The sequence below is a fragment of the Triturus cristatus genome, chromosome 1_2 (assembly GCF_964204655.1).
Source record: "Triturus cristatus chromosome 1_2, aTriCri1.1, whole genome shotgun sequence".
NCBI lineage: Eukaryota > Metazoa > Chordata > Amphibia > Caudata > Salamandridae > Triturus > Triturus cristatus.
Genome location: NC_140580.1, coordinates 902,284,497 through 902,307,473, shown reverse-complemented (window position 1 = coordinate 902,307,473; position 22,977 = coordinate 902,284,497). Strand labels below are relative to the sequence as shown.

At 45.9% G+C, this 22,977-nt stretch overlaps 1 protein-coding gene across 1 annotated transcript in view; it reads right to left on the bottom strand.

Annotated features, from left to right (window-relative positions):
• Positions 1-22,977, bottom strand: part of ACAP3 (ArfGAP with coiled-coil, ankyrin repeat and PH domains 3) — a 328,968-nt gene that overhangs the window by 124,325 nt on the left and 181,666 nt on the right. The window contains exon 5 of the mRNA XM_085609611.1: positions 14,125-14,183. Within this exon, the coding sequence (XP_085465737.1) occupies positions 14,125-14,183 (59 nt within the window). The remainder of the gene's footprint in view (positions 1-14,124; positions 14,184-22,977) is intronic.

Below are 22,977 nucleotides of genomic sequence, written 5' to 3'. Positions count from 1 at the left end.
ACATTTAATGAGGTCAATGCAGTGGTCTAACGAAACTTGCGGGGGAGGGAGGGGGGGGGTTCAAAGTGCATGGAGGGGGCCCACCACGCTACAGACCCAGTCAGGAGCTCTCCGGCCCGTCCGTGCACTGCGTCAGAGGGGGCCCCAAGGAAGAAGGCCCCCCCCCCCCCCACTTCGGGGGCGATAATTACACCACTGGCTCAATGTTATTCCACAGAAGGAAGTTTTGGAGCATTTCCAAAAAAAACGCTTTTTGTCTTGAAACAATTTTGCAAAAACTGGTTCTAAAATGTTTTGTATCGAAATCAGTAGAAGCTGCATGTTAGTTGTCAAATCACACATTTGCCTTTTTAAATATCTTTGACAGTAGCCGATTAAACATTGCCAAATCCATTAAAACACGCCAGCAGCCTAGAAACATTGCCAAAATCATCTAAAACTTTTTTGTCGTAATCACATTTTGAACAATTTACTTAAAAAAGACACAAGTTATTGTTATTTTCTTTGCTCTAAGGATAGCTCCGCCCCATTATGGGAAGTGTTAGACCATTAGCCCCTGCCTCCCTTGGTTGACCTTTTACTGCCCCCACCCCAAGGAGTCTGGGTCTAGTTCCACCCCTGCTGGAAGTCATTCCAGAGGACCTAGTCGCTGCTCTGCCAGTCTTGCCACAGTGCTGGCAGTCGTGAAACACACGAGCTCCTTGGACCTGTCTGTACTGTCACAGTCCGTAATCTCTGGACTCAAAAGTCATGTTGCCAACCGTGCTCCCGGAGTCAGAATCTCGCGCCATAAGCTGTGCTCCCCTGCCCTGAGAGTCGTTCCGCAGGGTGTGCTATGATGACAAGCCGGTGGTGCCACAGGCCGTACCCTCCTGATCCTACCAGAGTGCAAGGCTCATATGATCTCCCAAATAACACTTTCTAGACTCTTCCCTCCTCTATCCCTCCTTTATCCTATTCAATCAAACTAACAGACTCACATGTCCACCGCTCAAATTAACAACTTGTGTTTCCCTATACTAATCCACCACTAATCCTTTGGGTTCCGGAATAGTGTGCTAATCGCCGAAAAGCGCTTCAACGCCTCGTCAGGAGTAGTAAGCGCTATATAATTACAGTTACAAGGACTGCAGTACGATACACAGCCCCCACACCTCCCCAGCTGCGGCACTGCAAGCGCCTGTGAAGTGGGCACTGCTTAATGTGAGTGAGATCATAAATAACCCAAAAGTGATTACTAATGTATAAGAAGGTGCAGAAGGAGCGGCTGGGGGAGAGAAGCCTGGTGGGGCGAGCATCCCCGAGCACACAGCCGACACATTAGCAGATTGCATCGACTCTCACTGCGGTAACTATTACCGAGAGAGTAAGGGGAATAAAAGAGAAAGTGGCAACATTAAAGAGACAGCATGGTAGAGAAAGAAACTCAAAGGGAAAGCCAGCCAAAGTGAGAGGGAGTTAAGAATAGGGTTTGGGGGAAAGACAAGAGAGGGATAAACAAAAGCGAGAGCAACACACAAAGTGGAGGGGTAAAGAAAGAAAAAAAGTTACACGAGAAAAGGGGACAGAAGAAAGTGTTAGAGCGAGGCAACAGATTGATCAAAAAGACATAGGACAGGAAGACGAGGAGGAAAAGGAAAACGAAAAATATGCTATCTAGAACCATGAGAGAGAGGCCGAGAAAAACAACCGGAGAACACGGAGTAGAAGAACCGAGAGACATGAAAGGAGTTAGAGAAAAAAAAACAGAGGGGTAGAAAGAGATAAAGTGGTGACGAGAAGGGGGAAAGAATTGGATTAGGGACACGGTGACAGAGTCGATTTATAAAGAGAAGAGGCGGGTCACTGGAGAGGAAGAGAGGGGGTGAACGAGGAGACAGAATGACGTAGGGTGATATCATGGGAAGATGAGGTGCCTAGAAAGAGAGAAGTAGACATCTGGGGGGCCTGCGTAGCTAGACGCAGAGGAGGCGACAGATGGCTAGAGAATGAGAGGGAAGAGGAGGGAATGAGAGACAGCGATGGGCAGAGGGCTGGGATACGAAGAGTGAGATGGTGCTACGGAGGAGGAGGGCAGCAGACAGCTGAGAGTTCGGCGGAGTAGCTTCTAAGCGGCTCCTGGAGGATTCTCACTCAATTACCCGTTCCCATGGAAACTGCCTCCCGGCGCTGAAGGCATCCCTGTGCCCTACATTCACCAAATCTGTGATCTCATCCCTCTCTGCTCCAGGGGGTGGGGGATGCGTGGGGAAGTAGGAGGGGAGAGTAGGAGCAATGAAAAGAGAGGATTGGAGAGACCACAGGAAGAAGGGGAGTCAGAGAAGGAGAAAAAAGTAAACGGTCTGAGAGTTTAGAAAAGCGAAAAAGAGAACGGAAGAGAGGGGTGAAACAAAAGATAAACAGAGGAAGAGAAACAAGAGAGGTAGGAAGATTGTACAAAAGAGACGGATAGAGAAGTGTAGACGTACAGCCAGTGAGACGAAAGAGACAGCAAGAGATAGAATAAGTGTGTGAGAGAATAAAATATGCACACATAAATAATACCAACACAAACTAAAATTAGTAGGAGGATGGGTTAAAGTTGTCAGCGGTGTTCTCACAGGCGAAAGCATAAAGCCTACAAAGACATGAAAATTACAAGTTAAGTTGTACCTTAAACCACCCCATGGAAGACGCCCCCCCCCCCCCCCCCCCCCCCCACTTCGGGGGCGATTATTACACCACTGGCTCAATGTTATTCCACAGAAGGAAGTTTTGGAGCATTTCCAAAAAAAACGCTTTTTGTCTTGAAACAATTTTGCAAAAACTGGTTCCCAAATGTTTTGTATCGAAATCAGTAGAAGCTGCATGTTAGTTGTCAAATCACACATTTGCCTTTTTAAATATCTTTGACTTACGTTCAACTTCAAATCCCCTCTCGCAGTCAGTAGTGGAAAGTGGAATAAAATGTGAATGAGACTGAGTATGTTCAATGTGTAAATGTTTACACCAGTGGGTAACTATCTAGCTGGACTGACAATGAATTGAAAAGGCAATTGTGCAATTATTTCTTTGTGAAGGTACTTGTATTTTGTGAAAGGTCTCAGACTAACTTAACACTTGGGTCTGTCTGTAGTTAATGTATATTAAAACATAGTTCTTATATGATGGTGTATGGTACTATTTTGGATTTCTTTTTAGACGCCTTTGTAGTTTTCAATTCATGTGTAATGATTAGTGCTATCATTCCAGAGAGTGGGCATTGTGTAATATGGGACTGGATGTGTAGAAATCTGTTTGAGTTTGGAAAGGGTGTGAACGGATGAGAGTTAGGTCTAATGGGGCACAGTGATGGAGGAAGCTAAGACTAACCTGTGAATTTCATGTCTTTCCAGGTTTTGTGTGATAGCTACTTACAATGAACTCCTTTTTAACCTTACTGTTTGCAGAGCACTGCATTCGTTTTTACAGATTTATGAATCTTATGGATTGGTACAGCCTGAATTTTGAAATCATTTATTTTTTTTGTTTTCAAAAGTTGCCAAACATAAAACAAGGTTTTATGGCTTCCCTTTTTAAATAAGGCTAATGTTTCCAAACATTAATTTGAGCGCTATACCTCTACCTGACGCATGCTCTCGTGCTACTTTGTAACTGTAGTTTGCAAAGTTTGTTTCAGTTTAATTAGTCAAACACAACCTTAATTAGTGATGCATTTGCCATCTTTTTATGACAACTTATTGCGTGTCTTGTTTTTGCGTTAGCATTGACCAGTATGACAACTAAGCGTGGGCTTCGCTTGCACCCAATTTCCATGTGTTTTTCTTATATGTTTTATCAGTTGTGCTGGAACAATTTTCATAGTGGTGGTTCGGTCATCAATGTTTAATGACTGAAGTCATAGGGATTGTGAAAAATCCAAGCGTCACACAAAGAGCAACTGTAGCAAATGAGCCACGCCATTCAGCGGGAGAATGGCGAGGGCGTGGTATGTGTCCAGTGATGCATTTTGGAGCGCACTGTCACGAAAATATATTACTAAAGCATGGTGTGGTAGTGCACTGTCATTTACAGGAAGCACATTTTCCATTGAAATGGCCACTAAATTTGCACAGACAGTTTTACTGATAAAACTATATACCACACAAATGATGTGTGGAAAACGAGCTTCAGCGATTACTTATTATGCAGAATTAAAAATGTCCCTCATTTATGCATTACTGTGCTGCTGATACATTTTGAAATATTTGTACCTTTCATTTACAGGTATTGCATTTTATTGTGTGTAAGACAAAATGCCATCCTACAGTCTTTCTTTTCACATTCCCTGTACGCCAGCAAGATTATCACATAGTTCACTAGAAAAAAATCCTCTCACTTTGCAGTCAGAGAAAGAAAATGTAAACACCAATATCAATTTTAAAAGAATGAGCAGCAATTTGTCGGACGATGCAGCCTGATATTTGACCCATCTTTGAATGCATAGCAAATGCGACAAGATATAAAACAAACTTTAAAGGCATCTTTATTGCTAAGTGGCTTGAGGGTCCTGGTTGATGGCCTATACTCCAGCAGGGGTAGTATGCATAAGTAAGTTACTACTCTGTGACATTCTCTGAACTACAGCATGGTTATTTTGGGGGTGCTGCAGCAGCCCCCACAGCCCTACTTCTAGTGCCTATGTGTTTCACACATTATGACCTGACATGTAGGTAGAGATCTGTGTCGGTGTGACAGGTGTAACCACAACGGCCAGGCCGTCAAGCACACCAGATATGGTTAAGAGTTTCATTTAATTTTCCAGTAACACCCTTAGAAAAGCCCCATGTCCATTCTTGGTTACTTGTCATTCAATAATTCTGCACTGTGTTCCTTGATGACGCAAACAAGGTTTTACAATTATGGGGAATATAGCACCAAACACCCACACAGACAAACACCAATAATTTCTTCTACACAAAACCAGCAGTACAACACACTTATTATAACACACATCTACAGCAGTGCAGCACCAAACAAGATAACAATACACCATAACACAACAAAAGAGTTTACCACAATACACAAATCATAACACTAGAGCACAACACAAATATAATACCACAATACACACAACATACCAGTGTAAAACATTAATTAAATAATGCAACAGAAACACAAGTGAACAACGCCACAACATGAATAAATGCAAATGGTTCAATACAAAAGACCAAACAAATAACATATCTTCACATGTCATTGCACAAAATAGTAAAACAACACAACACAATAATACAAAAAAAGAACACAAACACACAACAGCACCTCACAGCAACACAACTGAACAACGCAAGAAAATGCTCACCAGTGATCCAGCTCTACCACTCTTTGTCTTGCACGAAGAAGACATTTTTATCCTAAGACGCATTACCTTACATACAGGGTAAGCGTTTGTGACATCGAAAAATGCACATTGTGGGGTTCATATATGAACTATGGACTGCACATGTCAGGAACATCATATAGGTCTACCTGGTACACAATGTATGTTTAGGGACCACCATAAAGTATGTTTTGATATAAGTACAGCTGTCTCAAACACAGCTGGCTGTGGGCAACGACCACGGGCACACCCACGACCCCTGTACTCGGTGTCCCTTTGGGTAGTGAGGATGCTTTACTTCCGTTTTTTCAGTTTTCAAACCTTAAAATTAAGTTTGCAATCCTGGAACTTCAAAATAATAGCAGTTTCGAAAACCATTCAATATTCACCACCATTTTTAAGATGATTTTATCAATCCACAAATCTCTGCTCCTCACAAATATTTAAAATCAACAGCAAGTGGTCTGATGGTCCGCAGACCCCCACTTCAAGGTATACCAACACCCTCCCTATTTTCAGTTGTTCATTTTATGGGAGGATTTCCAGCTCCTTTATTGATTTCCCGTGATCCATTTTGGATACCGTCGAGTTTTTCTTGTCTCAATAGGGCGCAACATCATTTTTTCTGTGACACCGGGTTCTCAGCCCAAATTCAGGACCTCTACTAATCTAGAGAAAGGTGGTGCCTGCAGAGGAATAGTCTCTGGTCTGTACCACTTCCTGAAGGGGAATTAGACTCCATGCCGACAGAACGTATGTTGAAGGAATCGAGGCAGCTTAGGCTTCAAAGGGATTATTCATGGGACGAGGGGTCCACACTTCTGTAAGCACCAGGCAGGGCCTTCGGGGAGGCATGCCTGAAATCCTGTATCTTCAAATTGCGGCATGGGTGGCACTGGTCCCCGCTTAAACTGCATCAAGAAAATTTAAGCAACGGCTCCCATTGGTGGTGTTCCAGTCAAGAGGATGGTGATATATTGCCTATCTTATGGTCCAGCCCAAACATCCATACATACTGGCAGAGCAGAGGGACCACAATGAAAGAAGCATGCAGCCTAGACATTACACCCACTGGATCTCGAGCGTGTGGCACAACACTATGGAAATGATGGGGCATACGAACCACTGGAAGACATGGACTTAGACAGCTCTGGATGTGGTGAAGCTGTGTATGCTTCGGGAATGGAGATCAAACGTGTTTCTTACACACGAGGAATGGATCAGGGAAATGACATTAATGGAAGATATATAGACACAATGATCAAGTCCATATCTTTTACAACATATGAGGAACCTTCAGCTCAGATACCTAACCCCCTTGATAAAGAGAATGGGGGCAAGTGCTGTGTCCACTTCCTGTACCTGCAATTTTACCAGCTGCAATCTACTGAGGTAGCGGAGCCCCTGAGAAGGGCGTCGAGACGGAGAGGACTGGCTGTGATGGGAATGTCTCACTACTCATTTGCTGTTTCCTTTGATACTTTTGATTCTAGGTTGGAGTCTCCAATGATGTTTTGTTCCTTTTGTTACTCAGCTGTTAATATTATAGATTTGCCAAACTTTATCATGAGGTATTGAGTACTATTGTAATCTTGTAATTGGGGCATTATAGTAAGACATTAGGGAATCCTGAATTTGTGGGGTTTCTGAACCTTACTTTTCTGTATTTTATATTTTATACGGTTTTCTTACAGAGTTTAATTATCTTGCTTTATTTAATCTAATATCAATACTATTTGCCTTTAAAATGTGACGTATCTATTCATCACTTTCTTTGAAAATAAACACATTAAAACACTATAAAAGAAACTACATTTACTGATTCCAGGCATTATTATTGTGCGACTCTGGATCAGAATATTTTTTGGCACCATTATAGATCCCATACATACTATTTTACACACACTGTTTGCAGTGGTCCAGAGACCACCACTATTGGCAGTCCAGCGGCAGTGCAGTTATTAGGCTCACTCCAAGCCTTTAAACTGCACCACCGTGGGACCGCCATAGCGCCTGCCAGACAACGAAATAACTCGTAATCTGGCAGGTGGTCGAGTTTGGCGGTCCTGAAGAGGGGCGTTGGCGTGAAGGCCCGCTCCAGGACCACCAAACTCGTAATCAGGCCCTAATTCAACAGGGTGCACCTTCGATGAAATCTGTTGGCCTGTAAATGCATTGGCATATTCTGAAAACCCGAATTTTGTTAAAGGTCAGAATTGTTGAACTAATGAGTATTACAAATTGTCCCACACCAATAAGTACTCCAGATCTATTATTATTATTTTATTTAAAAGAAAACAAGTATAGATGTATGCTTGCAATCCTTCAGCAGGGTTAGCTTCACCATTGTCACAGACCACTAAAGGGAAGCATAGTCAATAGTGTGACAAGAATCTGCAACGCCAATATGTCAAGCTTTTGAATGCACTGTTAAGCCAGACCTAAAAATCCATGTACATTTATGACTGCCTTCATTCCATCTGTGCTGACGCCAGAGGGAAACACCATAAATTGTCTAGTTATCTAAGCCCTTTTAATAGCATTGCAATTGCATGCATGTGCCTCTGAAAGGTCAACTTCAGGCAGCTGGATAAATGAACAAAATGATCACAGCTGTGTGGAAGACAAGCACTTTTTTGTGGAAGCACAGAGCCTAAGCTCAGTCAAACCATGTGACCCCAGGCTCCCAACACGTGGGCGGAGCCAAAGCCCCTCTCCTTGTGATCCTCACATAATTGTCTGGCGGACCATAAAGAGACGGGGCACGAATTCTGGTCAGCTCATGTGAGAAGTCACCTCTTAGCCCAATAGTATAAAATATAATCATCAGATAAGTTATTTCTTGCATATGTGTTTCATAGCTAGGATTAGCTAAGCCTACTATCTAAGTTCAGCTCATAAACATTTATGGTTGGTGTCTTACCTCTCAAACTCCTTTTGTCCTCCATAATCAATTCCAGTTGGGTTCTATATTTTCCTTGATTCATCTCACTTTGGTTTAGCTCAGTCTTTTCATGGCAAATTATGTTTCTTGCTAGCTTGTGTATCTGCGTAGCTGGGCACAATTTTCTACTTAAGTATTTCATCGATAAAACATATAGGGCCCGATGTAGGTAAATGTGAAATACCGATTCCTAAATACCGAATTTTACCGATTCGGTATTTAGGAATTGGTATTTCATATGTAGCTAAAAATTCGGTAAAAAATACCGAATCGGTAATATTCGTTAATCGGTAATACCGATTGGGTAATAAGGAATCACCTTCCCATTCATTCCTATGGGCCTGGAGGCCCATAGGAATGAATGGGAAGCCATTCACTATTACCGATTCGGTAAATACCGAATCAGTAATAGGGGGAGCATATTCAAGGGTGGCAGGGTGGCACATTGACACCCTGTTGCACCCCTGAATCGTGCATGTGTGCACATGTGGCGCACATGTCTGCTACATGGCACCTTGAAAAAAGCAAATTATTGCTTTTTTAAAGGTATTCGGTATTTACCACAAACTTGTAGTTGGTGGTAAATAATGACCATGGATGAACATTCCAATGCGCTTTTCCAAATGCGAAAAGCAGAGACAAAGAGTAACGAGGTCAGACCACACATGTGGTCTGACCTCGTTACTCTTTGTCTCTGCTTTTCGCATTTGGAAAAGCGCATTGGAATGTTCATCCAATACTAGGATTTATGCCACTTGGCGTCTTGACAAAAAAGGATATATTTATATCTCATACTGACGATCTGACTTAGAGATTTTTTTCAACTGAACTTCTAAATGATTTAGACCTATGAAAATATCCTTATTACTCGTTTGAATACACATCATTGAATTCTATACTGAATTGTGTGACAATACTGATCTATTGATCGTGTGGAACCAGATTGATATTAGCAGGTATCCCACATCGTCATAGTAGAGCCCTGAAGAAGTTCTTGTCTTTTAGAACGAAACGCGTTGGCTGATGTCTGTTTTTAAGAATACATACAAGAATTAAAGAAACGTAAAAGGACTTTCTATTATGTTTGGACTTCTTACTGGTGCACCTTCCTTTTTCGTTAAAAAAGTCTTTTTATCTGTGAATCAGTGAAGTCCTTCTGCGGCGGACTTTTGGAAGAATTGTGCACAGGACTTCTATATTTTTTGTATACTTCAAGATTGAGGTGCAGAACCAGTGGTCAGCCGTGGTGGTGCTTCTTGTTAAATGATATAGAACATGCCACGCGTGATCCAGAATGTGAGGAAATTAGCAGTGCCTGGTGAGGGCGCAGGTTATAGTTACCGTAGGAGACACGTTATTCTTACTAGAAAAAACTATAACTGGTGAATTTAAGTGATTTTTTTTTGGTTTAAAAACGTTACGTTGGCACTGAAATTTTCACCTAACTATAACTTCACTTTAACCTTTGTTTTTTACCGTACACATTTCCCTTGTTAAATTCTGGCAGGTTTGACTTGCTGAAGTTTTACAATGGTTGAGGTATTTAATGCATCCGATAATTATCGTGTAATTTAAATACCTTCCAATTTGTAATTGCGATCTGTGTGTAAACAGGGGGCGGAATTCACTGGCTCACTCATAATCCCGCCCTGTGTAGTAATAATAGTTACAACAATCACTCGGTGCCAACGGGGCCAAATTCTGTTTATAGAGGAGAGGAGTGCACGCACCCCTGTCTGAGCCTTATTAGACCCCAGAGACCTCATCCCTTGGAGCCAAATTCTATTTATATGGGATGGGGGTGTGTAAGGCCCCCTCTCCAAGCCCAACTAGGCCCTGGGGACCCCACCCCCCTGGGATGAAATCTATTTATAAGGGGAGTGGGCATGCAACCCCTCTCCTGGGGCCTTAATAGGCCCTAGGGACCGCATCCCCCAGGGCCAAGGGAACCTTCTTAGTGGGTGCCCACCCAACATGTCTGCCAAGCAACAACACGTTGTGAACTGTGGGGGGAGCCCCAGGGTACCCGCAACTCCAGTCGACTCCCCGCATGCTGCTGGAGCTGGCATTGCTCCCACCCAGCTTTCTTTTCATGTGACGCTAGCGCCGGGACGACTCTTTGCAGGCAGCTGTGCGCCATACAAATTTCTTGTATTGTAATCGTTACACCACAAGATAGAGCTGCATTGAACATTAAGACCAATGTACGTTCACCGATCCCCAGAAGCAAGACTCCCATCTTTTTTTTAACATTTTTAAAAATTAATTATTTTGTATTCTGAATCATATCTTATTTAATGTGTATACAATAGAAATGATTACGGATAGTAATTTGTGGATCTGTCTCTTAACATCAGTTCTGCACACAGGTCCTTCAAAAAATTACACGTCATCCCAAATGATAGGGCATCTGTTGACTGCTGTTTAATGAATGAACTTAAATCTATATTTTTCTGGCTGCTCATTCTTTATTCCACGTCAGGAGAAAAAAATATATCTCCTGACTCACTATGATCATAACCTATTTAACACATTAGGACAAAGAGATCATTCTCGAAGAGCCATTTACATGACATGATAGAAAACCTTTGTGTTGGACTTGTGCGTGTGCCTCTCTCTTCGGTATCATGTGCCATAATGGGATCTCCATTTGTTTTTGGCTGTGTTCTTCAATAGACTTCTTGTTAAAATGTGGCAGGAAATCTTGGCACAAACAGCGGCAATCACAGGCAAGGGAGAAAGAGAGTAATAAACTAGTTTACAGTCCAGCACAAAATAAATCTGAGCAAGAGGGTACAACACCCTCAGTAGAAAGTGTATTATTGAGTTTAACTGGCGCCCGCGGCAAAGGGAAGCTTCTCAAGTGATAACATTGACCCTACTGGACATCAACTAACATCCACCAAATAAAAGGAAAAAGCTGAATAATGTCTCTAAAGTTGGCTTTCTCCTGTAGTAAGACAATTTGAAATCATGCAAGTCATGATGATATATACATGGTTATTGATGAGCAAATGATTGTTACAGCTTTTTGTCGTCCTCAAACACAACAAAAGGTTTTCTAACATGGAACGCAAAAGAGACAGTCACCAAAATAACAAATAAGGATAAATGAGGATTTATGCCACTTGGCGTCTTGACAAAAAAGGATATATTTATATCTCATACTGACGATCTGACTTAGAGATTTTTTTCAACTGAACTTCTAAATGATTTAGACCTATGAAAATATTCTTATTACTCGTTTGAATACACATCATTGAATTCTATACTGAATTGTGTGACAATACTGATCTATTGATCGTGTGGAACCAGATTGATATTAGCAGGTATCCCACATCGTCATAGTAGAGCCCTGAAGAAGTTCTTGTCTTTTAGAACGAAACGCGTTGGCTGATGTCTGTTTTTAAGAATACATACAAGAATTAAAGAAACGTAAAAGGACTTTCTATTATGTTTGGACTTCTTACTGGTGCACCTTCCTTTTTCGTTAAAAATGTTCTATATCATTGATAACATTGCTGCAACATTTGAAATAATATCATTGATGAGAAGACTGTGCAAGGCGGGGGTGCGAGTTAAAGTTACCATAGGACACAAGTTATAGTTACAAGATTTAGCTAGTGAATTTCAGTGTTTTTTGTGTGTTTAAAACGTCACATTGGCACGGTGTTGTTGGTGTAATTATTATTACTACACTGAGTAGGATTATGAGCGAGTCTGTGAATTCCACCCCCTGTTTAAACACCAATCGCAATTACAAATTGGAAGGTATTTAAATTACACGATAATTATCGGATGCATTAAATACCTCAACCTTTGGGTAACTTCAGCAAGTCAAACCTGCCAGAATTTAACAAGGGAAATGTGTACGGTATTTATTGTACCTTGCGGATTTGAAGTCTACATGTTATTCACCAGAAAACTGTAATTGGTGCTATTTATCGCACCCTATAATTAATGTACTTCCTGATATTGTTAATTATCATGTGGCCTAATTGCACCTAAACTCATAATCAGGGCCTAACTCTTGCAGCACAAATACCAGATAAAAGCCTTTATTATGCCAGAGCCAAGGAGTTCACAGAGAGCTATTGGGGTCCGGGGAGATACCAAAAAACGCCTGTGAGTTAAGAGAAAACTGTAAGAGTTTACGAGAAGCCGGTAATACCCGGGTTGCTTATGTTTTCCTGGTTTGGTACTTGCCGCAAGCCTTTTCCAACTTTCCTTTTGGCGCCCAGATGTGTGTCTTCAGCCAATAATATCTAGCTTGCTTATCACAATTCTGGCTGTTGCCTGCAGCCAGTCAAAGTTGCGTTTGACTGTAAAATAGATGCCATGTGTTAGTAAATCCAGTCTTGCCCATGGTAATGTCTCACCCAATTGAAAAATCTAATGCATTCTGGTGCCCCTGCTCTGCTGGATCTACCCACAATCTTCCTAAAACATTCAGTAAAATCAGAACAATGTATCTGGCAATAAGTAGCCTTCTACTACGTACACTCCACTAAACAAAAGGTCACTACATGTTTGCAAAAAAATGCTGCCAAGAGTAAGAGCATTGCTTTTTTTTCAATGACCCAGAAAACTGTAAAGTGCCATTGGAAGATAGGGGTGCTTCTTTAGGAGTAAGTGAGTCTGTCTACCTTGGGGAGGTGTGATCTCAGAACTTATCCTTCCAATTAAATATAAAGCAACGGGAAAGCCATCTCTCACCTGAGAGAACCGTGGACTCTCTCCAATGCCACAAGAAGGAGACATTTCAGAGCCATCGCAATGACCCATCGGACCAATTAAACCTTCCCATAGGGGATTGAATTAGTCCAAGCAGATACATTGATCGTTCTAGGTAAAATCGTAGACACTATTTTTAAATCATGGGTTTCAGTCAAGGGTGGCCTACCAGTCCAAGTACTGAGACTTGAAGTCACCCAGACTAGTACTTACGCTCAAGTTATAGAAGCCTCAATCTACTGTATAGAACAAAGAGCCCGCCGCCATTAGAGAAGAGGAAAATTGTCATCGGCGGCTATCTGCTGTTCAGTCCTCTGCTTGGGCAAAATCTAAAATGTGCTCTGAAAAGAATGAGTCGGAACTGTGATGATTTCTGAAACTGTCAAACTTTTAACACTTAAAATGTACTATTGGACTAGCAGTGGAAGTATTTTGCCTAAGATTGGACAAGAGGCATTGTCTTTCAAAGACAAGCATGTACACTGTCATCAATTCGTCCATTTCAACTCATGCACAGTTTTATCTATGGGGGCGCTCAACGCGCGCAATCTTTTGAGCTTCCATACCAAAGGAATAAATACCTTTACGGGTTAATGCAGATAAAGCATAAGGAATGACTCATGAAGAGCCCAAATTTACAACAGTGTAGCCGCCGGTATTTGAAGACTGCGTTTTATAAAGCGATACATTTACATTGTGACATAAACTAAAGCCGGTAAATATTCCAGCCCTACCAAGGATATTATCTGCATGACATAGACATGTTGTCAAATTCTGAGACTCGCGGAGGTAGGTTTGCCTAAATGAATTCTTTTTTCCAATAATAATGTAATGAATGCGCAGGATGCGCTTCAGTTGTCCTGGCGCCTCATGCAATAACTGCGTTAGTCACTCTTCGGAATAGAATGACTGCTCCTCAGAAGTATAAAAGAACTGACGATGCAATTGTTGTTAATACTGCAGTGCAGATACTTATGCCATTGGAAGTTTTAGCTGTCCTTTGTTTTTAATGCTTTCTTCTTCCAATGCAATGTTTATGAGTTTGGCAGTTTTTCAATCCCTTTGGGGGGCACAGCTAAGTAAAGCATGTGAAGTGAGTACTCACTCTTTCACAAAGATATGCAGCTGCTGCCGGACAGACCTCTGTGCCTGGTCAAACAGGATCTGAAAGGAGAAAGAACAACAAAAGGTGAGCGGCATCGAAACAAAAAGCGGCAAGTGTGAGTTAGGGTGCAACCAACCCCGAGACGAATGGATACTTTACAGCGATACAATCTATCCCCAGTACATAAGCGAAGCTCCACATGGAACCAACTAGCCTAAAATGTAAGTGTTACTGGCAAACGACATACTCCTCTGACCACTGTCACCTCCCCTTCTGCCAAAGGTGTCTTTCTGTATTCCCTCTCCTTTTACTTCTCTTTTATCACCCACATAGTTGCTTGCGGTTCTTCCTTCTCCAGCGCCCTCCCTTCCTTCTGATCAACCACGCAGTTTTCAGCAGCATAGGAAGGATGCCACGAGCCTTGGTGCAAGCAAGGAAGATTGGCCCATTGGCTGCTACAGGGTAGTTGTATACAACAATTATAAGAGGTCAATGGTCCCTTTAGGGCTCTGGGCCCCGGTGCCACTGCACCTGTTGCACCAATGGTAGCTACGCCCATGTTATCTGTCACTTCTGGCTCTTCTTTCAAACTTAAATACACCCACACACGTTAGCTTTTTTCCTATCTCTTCCCTTCATGACTCACACACATCTGCTCTCTGCCTGTTTTACATTTCTTTTCATCCAAGCCACACATACGTTAGCTCCCCCCCTCCTTCACCATTTCACCTCAGTTTTTTTCACATCAGTCCTCTTCACCTCTTCTGCTCATGCAGTTCCTCACTTGTTCACCAGAGGGCGCAGAGCCCAAAAGCTGCTCCCTCCACTGGTCCTGCTTAGGTTAGAGCTGACAGCCCATAAACACGGGTTGGAGCGGAGCGCTGCTTCTGCAGGCGTGAGTAATAGCATGTATATACATACGCCCCGCCTCCTCTACAGGCCACTATGTGCATCCATCCGGTGCCACATCCATCTACCGGCGGAAAACACTCCCAGCTCAAGACAGCAATATGGGAACCTCATGCTCTGGTATTTTAACAATTGAAGCCGCTCCCCCTCCCACCCCCCCCCCCCCCATCAATCTGTGCCTCCCGGAAGCAGAAATTCTATGTTTCCTCTGAAAATCAGAGAGCCATAAAATATGTCTAAATATTTTTAAGCAGGGGAGTTTACTGTTCTAACTCAGTTCTTGAACGTTTGGGGTGGTCTTTTTTGGGGAGCTTTGCCATACTCTTGCCACGGGGAGCGCAAACATACAGGCCTGTGAGTGCACACTCGTGGGACGTGTTTTCATGCACCCCGGCCCAGGAGCTGTGGGGGCACTGACAGATGGGGAGCTTCAACAGACAGAACACCGGTCTGACAGTCGCTAGTCTGCCAGGCAGAATGCTTCTGCGATGCTGTGTTATTCCCATCATCCTACAACCAAGGGTCGGCCAGGAGGCCAGGAACCATGGGTAGGGTCTGAAATACATGGGTCCAGTGTTTGGCATCAGACATCCCCCATGTTGGTGATAAAGGATCTCAGGATGCAGGGAAGGGGAAGGGGCAGCGCCAGGCTTATAGCATTAGTAGGCCATGGACGTCAATTCACCAAAATGTCAGGGTAACGGAGGAGACAACACACGCATTGCCATTTAACCTTTACTTTCACTCAAACATGCATCCTTACACTTACACACACATCCACTCATAAACACACTCTCTCTTACATATGCACACTCTCACCCGCAAGCATGCACAGAACATACATTTAGACCTTTTTTTTTACTTATATCAGCAGCCAGATAGGGTCATATTCCAGCTAACTGTACTCCATTTTTATACTACGCATAGTGAATAATATGATATTATTCACTATTGGTGTAATAAAAAAACTGACTGAAAACAAGGAAAGTGGTGTCTCAACAAACATCCATAAGTAGGAGCTGACCCTGTGTTCCTGGCACTGCCTTTGCCACCTCTGAAGTCAGGAGTCGCAAAGGCAGCTGCGACCCCTATATGATATCCATGTAGCAGGACTTAAGCACGGCTTTTTAGAAAGGTTCCTCTCTCTTTATTCCTGCAGTTAAGGAACGAGGGGCCTGGGGAAGGGGCAAAAATAATACACTTTTTTTAATAAGTCTATTCGATCTATATTTCAAGGCCAGTGAGCTCACACTGCGGGCTGCTGGAATCAACAACTACTTGACACTACTTCTCACAGCCTGACAGCCAGTGTGTCGCCCACGACCTCTTGAAAACGTGTCAAACTCTTTGGGGCTCTTCGAAGCCCTGCATGTGCAGTTTAGAACATAGTTGAGTTTGGCCAATCACTGCACACAGAATTGGTGTCTCACAGCGCTTTACAGGGTTGTCTGATTATGAAAGCATGAATCATTCTCTATTCTGCTTTAAAAGTGTAGACCTCCTCTGCAACCCGTTCTAGGCATACCCAACGTGCCTAATAGGTTGTTAATGGCAGTAATGCAAGGGTAGCTATGATGGATCGTGACTGTACGCTTTCCGCCATTTTGAGGCAGAGAGAGAGTGACAGCTACCGTATTAAGGCTGAATGCAAAATCACAGATGCGTTTCAATTGTCAATAGTCCCTACTCAGAGGCTGATGATGGGTGGAGGGAATCCCCCTTCTTTCCACGCTTTTACCCCGAGTAGGGCATAAGGCATGTGCCCCGAGTAAGTGTACCTTCATCTGCCACAGGGTGAGGCTCAGAGTGTAGGGATGCCCGTGTGGGGCTCAGAGTGTAGGTATCCCCGTGTGGGGCTCAGAGTGTAGGGATCCCCGTGTGGGGCTCAGAGTGTAGGGATCCCCGTGTGGGGCTCAGAGTGCAGGGATCCCCGTGTAGGGATCCCCGTGTGGGCCTCGGGTGTGCAGGGATCCCCGTGTGGGGCTCAGAGTGCAGGGATCCCCGTGTGGGGCTCAGAGTGCAGGGATCCCCGTGTGGGGCTCAGTGTGTAGGGATCCCCGTGTGGGGCTCAGAGTGCAGGGATCCCCGTGTGGGGCTCAGAGTGCAGGGATCCCCGTGTGGGGCTCAGTGTGCAGGGATCCCCGTGTGGGGCTCAGAGTGCAGGGATCCCCGTGTGGGGCTCAGAGTGCAGGGATCCCCGTGTGGGGCTCAGAGTGCAGGGATCCCCGTGTGGGGCTCAGAGTGCAGGGATCCCCGTGTGGGGCTCAGTGTGCAGGGATCCCCGTGTGGGGCTCAGAGTGCAGGGATCCCCGTGTGGGGCGCAGAGTGCAGGGATCCCCGTGTGGGGCTCAGAGTGCAGGGATCCCCGTGTGGGGCTCAGAGTGCAGGGATCCCCGTGTGGGGCTCAGTGTGCAGGGATCCCCGTGTGGGGCTCAGAGTGCAGGGATCCCCGTGTGGGGCTCAGAGTGCAGGGATCCCCGTGTGGGGCTCAGAGTGCAGGGATCCCCGTGTGGGGCTCAGTGTGCAGGGATCCCCGTGTGGGGCTCAGAGTGCAGGGATCCCCGTGTGGGGCTCAGAGTGCAGGGATCCCCGTGTGGGGCTCAGAGTGCAGGGATCCCCGTGTAGGGATCCCCGTGTGGGCCTCGGGTGTGCAGGGATCCCCGTGTGGGGCTCAGAGTGTAGGGATCCCCGTGTGGGGCTCAGAGTGCAGGGATCCCCGTGTGGGGCTCAGAGTGCAGGGATCCCCGTGTGGGGCTCAGAGTGTAGGGATCCCCGTGTGGGGCTCAGAGTGCAGAGATCCCCGTGTGGGGCTCAGAGTGCAGGGATCCCCGTGTGGGGCTCAGAGTGCAGGGATCCCCGTGTGGGGCTCAGTGTGCAGGGATCCCCGTGTGGGGCTCAGAGTGCAGGGATCCCCGTGTGGGGCTCAGAGTGCAGGGATCCCCGTGTGGGGCTCAGAGTGCAGGGATCCCCGTGTAGGGATCCCCGTGTGGGCCTCGGGTGTGCAGGGATCCCCGTGTGGGGCTCAGAGTGTAGGGATCCCCGTGTGGGGCTCAGAGTGCAGGGATCCCCGTGTGGGGCTCAGAGTGCAGGGATCCCCGTGTGGGGCTCAGAGTGCAGGGATCCCCGTGTGGGGCTCAGAGTGTAGGGATCCCCGTGTGGGGCTCAGAGTGTAGGGATCCCCGTGTGGGGCTCAGAGTGCAGGGATCCCCGTGTGGGGCTCAGAGTGCAGGGATCCCCGTGTGGGGCTCAGAGTGCAGGGATCCCCGTGTGGGGCTCAGAGTGCAGGGATTCCCGTGTGGGGCTCAGTGTGCAGGGATCCCCGTGTGGGGCTCAGTGTGCAGGGATCCCCGTGTGGGGCGCAGAGTGTAGGGATCCCCGTGTGGGGCGCAGAGTGCAGGGATCCCCGTGTGGGGCGCAGAGTGTAGGCCTCCCTGAGTGAGACTTAGAGTGGAGGGGTGGGCTGACAGCGCAGAGATCCCAGTATGGAACTCTGAGTGCATGGATCCCAGAGTGAAACGCAGAGCGCAGAGTTCCCCGGGTGGGTTTCAGGGAGCAGGGAACCCATGTTGAGGGCATAAAAGGTCCAGGGTGTTGTACAGGGCACAGGTATGGGAGAGAGGGATAAAAGGAGGAATCTGTCTCTTGGGCAGTGGGTGAGGCCGGTGGAAAAGGAGTGAGACTTAATAAATGTGCATATGGCAGTGATTTGGGATTAAGTGAGACTCCACTGAAGGAATGGGTGAGACTCCAATGAACCATATGAGGCCAGTACTCGGGGCATAAGGCATGTGCCCCGAGTAAGTGTACCTTCATCTGCCACAGGGTGAGGCTCAGAGTGTAGGGATGCCCGTGTGGGGCTCAGAGTGTAGGTATCCCCGTGTGGGGCTCAGAGTGTAGGGATCCCTGTGTGGGGCTCAGAGTGTAGGGATCCCCGTGTGGGGCTCAGAGTGCAGGGATCCCCGTGTAGGGATCCCCGTGTGGGCCTCGGGTGTGCAGGGATCCCCGTGTGGGGCTCAGAGTGCAGGGATCCCCGTGTGGGGCTCAGAGTGCAGGGATCCCCGTGTGGGGCTCAGAGTGCAGGGATCCCCATGTGGGGCTCAGAGTGCAGGGATCCCCGTGTGGGGCTCAGTGTGCAGGGATCCCCGTGTGGGGCTCAGAGTGCAGGGATCCCCGTGTGGGGCGCAGAGTGCAGGGATCCCCGTGTGGGGCTCAGAGTGCAGGGATCCCCGTGTGGGGCTCAGAGTGCAGGGATCCCCGTGTGGGGCTCAGAGTGCAGGGATCCCCGTGTGGGGCTCAGAGTGCAGGGATCCCCGTGTGGGGCTCAGAGTGCAGGGATCCCCGTGTGGGGCTCAGAGTGCAGGGATCCCCGTGTGGGGCTCAGTGTGCAGGGATTCCCGTGTGGGGCTCAGAGTGCAGGGATCCCCGTGTGGGGCTCAGAGTGCAGGGATCCCCGTGTGGGGCTCAGAGTGCAGGGATCCCCGTGTAGGGATCCCCGTGTGGGCCTCGGGTGTGCAGGGATCCCCGTGTGGGGCTCAGAGTGCAGGGATCCCCGTGTGGGGCTCAGAGTGCAGGGATTCCCGTGTGGGGCTCAGTGTGCAGGGATCCCCGTGTGGGGCTCAGTGTGCAGGGATCCCCGTGTGGGGCGCAGAGTGTAGGGATCCCCGTGTGGGGCGCAGAGTGCAGGGATCCCCGTGTGGGGCGCAGAGTGTAGGCCTCCCTGAGTGAGACTTAGAGTGGAGGGGTGGGCTGACAGCGCAGAGATCCCAGTATGGAACTCTGAGTGCATGGATCCCAGAGTGAAACGCAGAGCGCAGAGTTCCCCGGGTGGGTTTCAGGGAGCAGGGAACCCATGTTGAGGGCATAAAAGGTCCAGGGTGTTGTACAGGGCACAGGTATGGGAGAGAGGGATAAAAGGAGGAATCTGTCTCTTGGGCAGTGGGTGAGGCGGGTGGAAAAGGAGTGAGACTTAATAAATGTGCATATGGCAGTGATTTGGGATTAAGTGAGACTCACTGAAGGAATGGGTGAGACTCCAATGAACCATATGAGGCCAGTATTGGGGAACAGTGATACTCTATCAATGTACATGGACCAGGGATTTTGGATCAAGACTAATTTATGGGGAAAGTCATGGGGATGAGTGAGACCCCATTGAACCGTACAATGCCCACCGAGATTGGGGCTTGAGTGATTTTACATTGAAGTATCTGGTGGAAGTGACTTGGAATGAATGACGATCCACTGGAGTATAGTGCGTGAGGCCAGCTGTGGCCAATCAGTGAGGCTTCAATGAAGTGTGTGAAGCCAAGAATGTGTGTAAACAGCAGCCTCCAGTGGCGCAACGTATGCCTCAGCCCTTTAGAGGGCCCTCAACTCTTCAGGGTTGCCCCATTCAATCCAAGGGCAATGACGTTAGGGAGATGCAGGGGCCCCTCATGATCATGACATTCCGCAGGGCCCCCGTCATTTTGCGTTACACCATTGGTGCACATGTTAGTGGCCTGGAGCGCAGAAGATCCAGGAAACATTTTGAAAGAACACTGGACCTTATAAGACGAAGTGACCTCATCTCCGTGGAAACAATGGGGGAGGAGAATACAACGGCTGAATGCTTCCTGGGGCTTATTGTCTTTGAAAACAGGGCACTGTGGGTAAAGAAGTGGCGATAGCAGCAGACCTAGAAGGAGTTGAAAGACGATGCCAAGAAATTTTGCACATAGTTGGCTGAACACAAGGACCTTGAAATGGTCTCTGAGCAAAGAAGCACAAACAGCTCAGACCACCCGGCAAGAAGCAGTCTCCTCACCCCACTGTTATGTTATGCAGATTTCTACAGCACACTATCACCCAGGAGGGTACACTGGCACTTGCAGCAACCTCTGCAGCAGAATGTCCAATGTTGGCCGGGGAGGACTGATCCAAGCCAGACTTTCATAACAAACACTGATAGAACGCCATGGGGTTCTGAAAATTGTAGGGGTGCATTATAATCACGCATCGTCCGCACCCGCATATACTCTTATATTGTATTAACAGATGATCATTAGAAGAGTAAACGTAATAAACAATGTGAGTGTAATGTTAGAAATGTAGTTGTGCTAAGTCGAAAGAGTACATTGATCTTTTAATGTAATTGCCTATTGCAAAGTGCCTTTACAAATTAATTTATGTGCAATGTACTGCATTAGATTTAACAGTGCACAATATTAAAGTCTGTATGTGTAGGAATGATTACTTATATATTTAATGTAATGAAATATAGGGCTTACAGATGCAACGTTTATTAATGTGCGTAGTTTTTGATGTATAGAGGCCTAACTGAATGTCTATGTTTTGCTATGAAAGGCCTACTCACATTTCTTATGTTAGCTGAATTGTGCAGGCCAAAGTATACTTTCCCTGGGAAGGCTCTCATTTGGAGGTAGTCAGCGAATTTCATGTACAAGGAAGGATTTTCTGTTCTCAGGCTTCTGTTGCAGGTGCAAGGACATCGTTCTCGTTAGCGAAGACTAACCTTTTGTTTTAGGAGTTAGGTATGGAGGAGAGTTTGCTACAGGTGTCTCCAGGAATGCAGATAATGAGGAGCTGATACTTTCGGTGCTGTGGGAGCCTGGGACTCAAGGACGTTTCATCCGTTATTGGACGAAATTCAGGTTTCAATGGAAATTTACCTTCAGGAGGTGTCCAGCCAGAAGAGGTGTTACGGAGGCGTGTCCTCCATGTTGTGCATTTTGCATTAGGGACAGTGCCCCGAGGGAGGAGCGGCAGAGAAGAAGCAGATGAGGGTGGGAGGAAGAGATCAATATTGAGGAAGGAGACTTAGAACAAGTTTGGTGGCGTCGGCTTCTGACCCCTTCAACGTGAGTGTACTTCTTAGGAAGTCTCCACGCGCTGACACCTTTTTCTTGGTTTGTTTGGGAGATGTTGAGTAGGGATGTCCCTTTAGAGGTAGAGTAAGGACAGACTAATCAATTCCTTTGTAGGTATCCATGAAGACTGATTTAGATATTGGAGCAGTTATCTTTTGTTTGATATTTTTAGAGTTCATTATTCTTTTTATGCTTCATCGAATTAGGTTGTTTCGTCGGATGAACTTTGTATTAGTGCCCATGTACTTTCTTAACCTCGTCATGAGGTGCTTGTATGTTCAGCTATTTTTGGCTTTGTAATAAATCCCCTAAACCTTAATTCGGAGTTAGTGATTCTTCAGCGTCGGAATTCATTGGGTTATCGATTTTATCTGAATGAGTTTGTTCTCTCCCCTTTACACTTCACAGCAGGTAAAAAGGTCCAGTCGGCCGAGGATTCTTAAGGGATGGTAAGATAAGATAAGAATCCGGCGTTATCAACACCATTTAGTTCCATTACATTCATTTAATGTATCGTAAATATTTTATGTGAAGAGCTGGCCAACCTGGACCCATGCTGTACACTCCTGCCTAACATTGTCAACATCAATTATTGGCAGTTTGCCGCCTTCCAATCAGATCTACTTTATGGTGCATTCAGTCTGCTCTCTAACCACACAGATCCCTCATGGACTCCAAATATGCCAGCGCCGTCTCAGTACAAATGCTCTCCCATGTCTGTCTCAGGCCTTTTGAAATTCATCATGGTTTCGATCTCCATGACTTCTGCGATTGGCGTTTCTCTGCACTCACCAAACATTCTATAAAAATGCTCCAAATATCAAACTTGATCTTCCTTCATTCCTCCCATCACCTCTAGCCTCGTACTGTCGCCTCCGGTGACAGTTTTCCTCCACTAAACAAGGGAATCTCTTCCACCAGGCTTAGTCATTTTAGAAAATTGAATTTACACCTCGTCATCTTCCTTGTGGTTTGAACAAGCTACCATTTTGGTTTCCCAGCTCTGGAGTACCACCATTTTGGAAATGAGGCCTTTAGAGCTGGGCTCTATACTTGAGATGTGGCTTCCATGTTC